Genomic DNA, 6,722 nt, shown 5'->3' with positions numbered 1-6,722 from the left:
ATTGCAGTATTACTGGTGCTGTGAGAGCCAGACCAGGGCTCCCTGCTGCCCTGGGCTTGGGAGTGCCAGGAATGGCCTCTGGAAAGGTCCTTGGATGGACAGTCTTGCTCTCTAACAGTTCTGTTTGGCAATCTCATAGGTTGCATGTGGCACAGTCGTTTCCTGTCCCTGTATCTTTGCTGGAAGATACTGATTTTGCTCGTCTGTCTTGCAGAGATGACTCTCCTGTCCTCCCAGACACCATCTTTGGAGTCGTCCTCAGCTGCCACCGAGAGTCCAGAGCAAAGGATGCTGGAGAAGAGGGCCAAGGTTATTGAGGAACTGCTCCAGACAGAGCGGGACTACATCAGAGACCTGGAGATGTGTGTAGAGAGGATCATGGTGCCCCTGCAGCAGGCACAGGTAGGAGGAGGGAGGCAACCTGTGTTGCAGCACTGGTGGGAAGAGGTGAGGATACTGAGTCTGCTTTGTGCTCAGAGGCTGACAAGCAGCAGCGTGGGAACCCATAGAGGAAATGCAGTCATGGTGAGGGGAGGAGGATGGTTCTCGCTGCTCCCTGCGCTCATAGCAATAGTCCATATGTTTTGGGATCCTGATGAGCTCTTGCTACTGCTGAGAGCAAGAGTCCTGGCAGCAAGTATCACAGATTCATTTCCTGGGGCAGGAAATACTCCTCTTCATTTGGTTTGTAGGTTAAATTCTTTGTCAGGAGAAAGAAAAGATGGGTTTTTGGCATGGGGATAGAATGGGTGGGAGGACAGGGAGAATAACAGGTGAACGGAGGCAGGGAGCTCTGGGACAAGCACTGGGAAAGAGGGGACACCATGATAGGACACATAAGGAGTGTGAACGTCAGTGCACTGGGGGGCAAGGGAGTGAGTACAGAAGTCACTGTGATGGGAGGAGGTCATACCAGGAGGCTGCTGTGAAGCTGAGGACTGATGGGTTGCAGAAGGGCAAGGGTGGGCTGCTGGGTCTGACTGGGACATATTTCCTCATCAAGGACATCTCTCTTCCCATTCCCTAGATGCAGAACATAGACTTTGAGGGTCTTTTTGGAAACATCCACGTGGTAATTAACTTCTCCAAGCAGCTGTTGTCCACCTTGGAGGCTTCAGATGCCATCGGTATGAAATCTGTTAACTTTCCTCAGCAGGCTGGGATGGGCTTTGCTAATGGCAGAGAATGGTTTAAATGGTGGGAAAGGATCACTGGGGCTGGGCTTCCTCCCTGCTGGTCCCTGTCAGTCCAGCAGCAAAGCCAAGGAGATCTGTGTTGCCCAATGGGTCGCTATGCTGAGAAACACAGTGCCTGTGGCCCTTGCCCTGAAGTGAGCTCCATTCCTCACTCCTATGCTGCCATCTTTTGCCACTCAGGCCTTGAGCAGCCTGTGCCTTTGCTCTCTGTGTGGCTCCAGTAACCAGTGTCCCCACTTTTTACCCCTGGGAGACCTCTCTGTGCTACTGGGTAATATGGAGGCATCCTGGGTGCTCTAGTAGACTGTCTTCTTGAGCTCCGTGTGTGTAGGAATGGGGATGCTGGGCTTCTCACCATGAGTCACGCCATAGTTGTTTGAGGTAGCCGGGGACCAGGAGACACTAAAGTCCTGCTTTGCTGCTGTCTGCAGGGCCAGTGTTCCTGGCACAGCGTGCAGAGCTGGAAAGTGTCTACAGGGTGTATTGCCAGAACCACGATGAGGCCATCGCACTGCTGGAAACCTATGAGAAGGATGAGAAGATGCAGAAACTACTCCTGGACCTGCTGGATAGCCTCAGGTTGGAGCCTCTGGCTGTGGCAGCCACCAGGCCTGGGGTAGGGGGTCAGTCTCCAGCATCCCTGCCCCTCTACCAGCAGCACTTGGACAGTTCAGATGGTGGTTAGAGGGGGGCTGGCTGTGTCACTGCATAGTTTACCAGACTCCAGGTTCAAATGGCCCCCTGCCCCAATGCACAGATGCTGAGACATCTGTAGGTCTACTTAAACTCTGAGCAGAAGCCACCAAGGTACAGAGAAAATGGCATGTCCTGGATTGAGGGTTTCTGTTCCCGCGCCCTGCCCCATCAGCCCTCATGGCTGATGAGGAAGGAGCTGTTCTGCCTGGTTCAGTGACTGCCAGGGGTCCAGCTTGTGGGGATTTATGCCCCAGGAGCTGGCTGTGCTGGCGGCCACTCTGGGTGCGGGCGGCTACTCTGGGGGGACATGGCCACCTACCACCCTGGTGGCAACATTATGGGATGGGGCAAAGGCACTGGCTGTGGGATTGCACGCCTGCCGCCCCATTAACCCATTGCTTTTCTTTGCTTTTTGGCACTCTGTGGGCCGGCAGGAGCCTGTACAGTGAGTGGTAAGTGCACTCTTTCTGTTAGTCCCTGTCTGTCGTCTGTCTTGGCCTGGCTGCTCCCTTGTAACTAACCATCTGCCACCAGCTGGGTGCATGTTTAGGGGCCTTAACAGTGTCTTGTGAATGCATGTCTGGGAGGAGCGGGGTGTCTGTGGCAGTGGGTGGGCTATACAGGCAGGCAGCACAGGTGATGAGGCGAGAGGAGGTCTCAGGCAGGAAGCAGGTTTTGGCATCAGCCCTAGGGAGCCAGGAAAGCACTGCACTGACTGCAGATCTGAGCACATTCAGTTCTGTCCTGCACTGGTGGACGGATCTGGGCAGTTGGATGGTGGGACGGTCTGAAGCAAGTGGTGTGTTGCTAAGTTTGAGGCTGTGCCTGTGTGGGATTTCACAGTGTGTCTGGTGATGGACTGGATCCTGGCTGGGAAGGGTCATTTGCTGTGAGTGAGGTCTGGAATCCTGGGGTTGACCTTACAGCACTAGGAGTTCAGGAGTGCAGTCAGTTTGGAGATGAGGGATGGCATGACTTGGGGAATACAGTGGATTTAGATGCATTAGTGTTCTGGGTCTGGCTGGCAATGGTTTGAGGGGCAGAATTGTGTAGCAGAGCTGGACTGAAAACTGGTGCATCTCCTTTGTCCCAACTTCCCAGGGGCTGCACAAACTACATTAACCTGGGCTCCTTCCTCATCAAGCCAGTGCAAAGGGTGATGCGGTACCCACTGCTGCTGATGGAGCTGCTGAGCGCCACCCCTGAGGCTCACCCTGACAAGGCACCGCTGACGGCTGCTGTCCTCGCTGTCAAAGAGATCAACGTTAACATCAATGAATACAAGCGCCGGAAGGACCTGGGTGAGCAGCTGGGGAGAGGCAGGGGTGGGTGCATTGAGGTTGGCATCTGTCAGCTCCTGAGCCTTAGCTGGCAACCACAGTTGTGGTGGGAATCTGCTCCCAAGGTCTGTGCCCTCAAAGAAGGGCAGTTAGAAAAGCTGCATTCAAACAATCTGAGCATGAGATATAATACTTAAAGTAAGGCAGTATACATCCAACTTTAGCTGTTTCTTGTGGTACAGAGGTAGGAAATGTATGCAGCTGCTGACTAGATGGCTATTAAATGAAAACAAAAATAATTACAAGACAAAGAATATATATCTGAAGTTTAAAAATGCCATTTTAAACAACACAAATAGGGAATTAATCTGCTAGGGCAGTCTCTGTCTTACTGAGATTTGGAGGTTTAAGTTTGAAGGTGTATCTGTAGACAGGACAGAATCACGGAAGTGCTGGCTGCAAGAGCCCTCTGGGGTCTCCTGTCCAACCTCTTGCTTGGAGGATTTTCCCCAATGTTGTCTCTGATCAGCCACTGCTCCCTGCAACCGATTCTCACTGATCTCCAAGGATGGAGGTCTCACAGCCTCTCTGCTGTCCTCTGCCAGGGATGCACCACCTTCACAGTGAAGCTGTGTTCCCTGATTCACTCTAAAGGTCCCAAGCTGCTCTTTGTGGTTGCTGCCCTCCGTGTGTTCCGTGACTCTGCTCAGAGGATTTTGGCCCCAGCACCTTCAAGTAGCTGCTGGCTGTGAGCAGATCCCCTGCACCTTCTCCCAGCCAGGCTGAGCCTGGCTCCCCCAGCTCTCCTTGTGGGGCCTGAGTTCTCCCCATGGGTCAGGAGCTCTGGTTCTCCCACATCCCTCTTGACTTGGGGGCACCAAAACTGGACCCAGTTCCCAAGTGCAGCCTCCCTGGGACTGAAGAGAGGGAAGACAATTATTCCATTTGACCTGCCAGCCACCCTCTCTGTTTTCCCTTGGAAGCTCCTGACTCATGCAAGTCTTAAACTTTGCTCTGTCTACGTAGCTCTAATGAAGCTGAGATGACATAGGCTGCCTGTAATGATTGCTCATATTTGCTAAATAAGCAATATAAATGCCTTCTGTACATCCAGCGATTATTATATACTATCTATCTCCTATGTCGCCATATGGTAGCAGTATTCATACTCCTATGGAAGAGTTTGAATGGTGAGCCTACAAATTGTAGGGTGTATCGAGAACCAAGTAGGGGATTGCAGGTGGCACAGTGCTGGATTTCAAGATGATGTATGGTACATTATGGTACGATAGTTTACAAGGGTATGTAGCGATAGGACAAGGGGTAACAGCTTTGAACTGACAGAGGGTAGATTTAGATTAGATATTAGGAAGAAATTCTTCACTATGAGGGTGGCGAGACACTGGCACAGGGTGCCCAGAGAAGCTGTGGCTGCCCCATCCCTGGCAGTGTTCAAGGTCAGGTTGGATGGGGCTTTGAGCAACCTGGTCTAGTAGAAGGTGTCCCGGCCCATGGCAGTGGGTTTGGAACTAGATGAGCTTTAAGGTCACTTCCAACTCAAACCATTCTCTGATTCTGTGGGGGTATATGGGACTGCAGAAGCTTAAGGAAGGGGAAAGTCAGCAATGCAGTTGTTGATGATGATGTGCTGACAAGGGTTCTGATTTCTGCATCATTCTCTTCAGTGCTAAAGTACCGGAAAGGGGATGAGGATAGCCTCATGGAGAAGATCTCCAAGCTCAACTTCCACTCTATTATCAAGAAATCCAACCGTGTGAGCAGCCACCTCAAGCACCTCACTGGCTTTGCGCCCCAGGTAACATATATCAGCTGCCAGGTGCACTTGCACCTTGTGGTGCAGTGGCATCTGCAACCCCCCCACACTCCTTCCTCAATGAGCTGCAGTGATCCAGGTCACTGAGGCAGGGTGAGCTTAGGGCCCGAACCATCCATCTGCTGTCCAGCTTGTGGGCAGAAGGTCCCACATCTCACAATTTGGGATGTGCAGGAGTCCTGCATTGCCTCCCTTGAGATGTTTTCTCTCACAGCTGAAGGATGAAGCCTTTGAAGAGACAGAGAAAAATTTCCGGATGCAGGAGAGACTGATCAAGTCCTTCATCCGGGACCTTTCCCTCTACCTGCAGCATGTCCGGGTGAGTCAGGGTGGAGATGATGCCTAACCTCTGGGGCTTGTGCACTTCCCCTCCTGCCTGCATGGTATGTACCTGCAGTGCCTCTGGCCAGTGCTCCCACCCTCAGCCCTGCCAGGCGGGGTGGTCTCTGAGGGTCTAGGCTGCCCTGGGAGGCTTCTTTTGGGCAACAAAGTCTGGATGTGCTGACTGTGTGTCCCTGGTGCAGGAGTCGGCTTGCATGAAGGCACTGGCAGCAGTGAGCATGTGGGACCTGTGCATGGAGAAGAGCAGTGGGGACTTGGACCAGTTCCAGAAAGTGAATCGGCTCATCAGCGACCAGCTCTTCTCCAAATTCGTGAGTGAGACTGTGCTCTTGTGTGCTGGGGGCACCCCTGTGCAGTCCTCCCTTGGGAGGCTGCAGGGAGGGTAACACAGCATGCTAGAGGTGTGGGCACTCCTGTTTGGCTCCCTTCCTGAGAGCTTTGATGCCTGTGGGTTTATGATGTGTACTGAGCATACCTGTCAGACACACATTTTTTTCAGCCCTTCCTGAAATGTTACAGATCTCTGTGAGTGGTTCAGGTACTTCCCATAGCATTGCCCGCACTGGCACATTTATGTAAGATTATACAGTAATTCCCATTGGAAGTGACCTCTGGAGCTCTGGTGGGTGCCATTGGGAAGACAGATCCTAATGCTGTCCTGGGGATGTTTTGTGCTGGAGGGTGAGCTGCTGGTATTCACCACACAGTGAGTGCTGTCTGCATCTCTGCCCATCAGAAAGAGCGGACGGAGCGTCTGGTGAGCTCGCCCCTGAACCAGCTGCTGAGCATGTTTGCGGGGCCCCACAAGCTGGTGCAGAAACGTTTTGATAAGCTCCTCGATTTCCACAACTGCACGGAGCGAGCGGAGAAGCTGAAGGACAAGCGAACGCTGGAGGAGCTGCAGTCTGCTCGCAACAACTACGAGGCCCTCAATGCCCAGCTGCTGGATGAGCTGCCTCAGTTCCTGCGCTTTGCCAAGGAGCTGTTTGCCAGCTGCGTGCGGGGCTACGCCGAGGCACACTGCGACTTCGTGCGCCTGGCCCTGGAGGAGCTCAGACCCCTCTTGTCGGTGGGTTCCCGGAGCACAGACAGTGCTCTGGGCTCAGTGTAGCACTAATCTGCGCAACTCTTGTTCCCAAGCCTCTCTGGGACCCGTGCCATTGCAGGGGAAGCTGCTGCTGCAGTGTCGGGCCCCAAGTGCTTTGTAAAGCCCTGACCCCCAACCCTGTTCTGGTTCCAGTTGCTGAAGGTGTCCAGCAGGGAAGGGAACCTCATTGCCATCTTCCAGGATGAGCACAGTCGAGTCCTCCAGCAGCTCCAGGCCTTCACCTTTTTCCCAGAGTCCCAGGCAGCTCCCAAGAAGCCTTTTGAAAG

General features: G+C 53.2%; 1 protein-coding gene across 1 annotated transcript in view; it reads left to right on the top strand.

Moving 5' to 3' along the window:
• The first annotated feature begins 213 nt into the window (after window positions 1–213).
• DNMBP (dynamin binding protein) overlaps window positions 214–6,722 on the top strand; it is a 7,913-nt gene continuing 1,404 nt past the window's right edge. The window contains exons 1-10 of the mRNA XM_010013059.1: window positions 214–402; window positions 1,028–1,127; window positions 1,628–1,775; window positions 2,327–2,344; window positions 2,994–3,193; window positions 4,858–4,988; window positions 5,221–5,325; window positions 5,531–5,659; window positions 6,085–6,417; window positions 6,589–6,722. Coding sequence (XP_010011361.1) covers window positions 217–402; window positions 1,028–1,127; window positions 1,628–1,775; window positions 2,327–2,344; window positions 2,994–3,193; window positions 4,858–4,988; window positions 5,221–5,325; window positions 5,531–5,659; window positions 6,085–6,417; window positions 6,589–6,722 — 1,484 coding nt within the window. The 5' untranslated portion in view covers window positions 214–216. The remainder of the gene's footprint in view (window positions 403–1,027; window positions 1,128–1,627; window positions 1,776–2,326; window positions 2,345–2,993; window positions 3,194–4,857; window positions 4,989–5,220; window positions 5,326–5,530; window positions 5,660–6,084; window positions 6,418–6,588) is intronic.

This window comes from Nestor notabilis, unplaced genomic scaffold (assembly GCF_000696875.1).
Source record: "Nestor notabilis isolate BGI_N333 unplaced genomic scaffold, ASM69687v1 scaffold18634, whole genome shotgun sequence".
In the NCBI taxonomy this organism is placed as follows: Eukaryota; Metazoa; Chordata; class Aves; order Psittaciformes; family Psittacidae; genus Nestor; species Nestor notabilis.
Note: the sequence above shows the minus strand (reverse complement) of the source record. Positions and strands in the feature narration are given on the sequence as shown.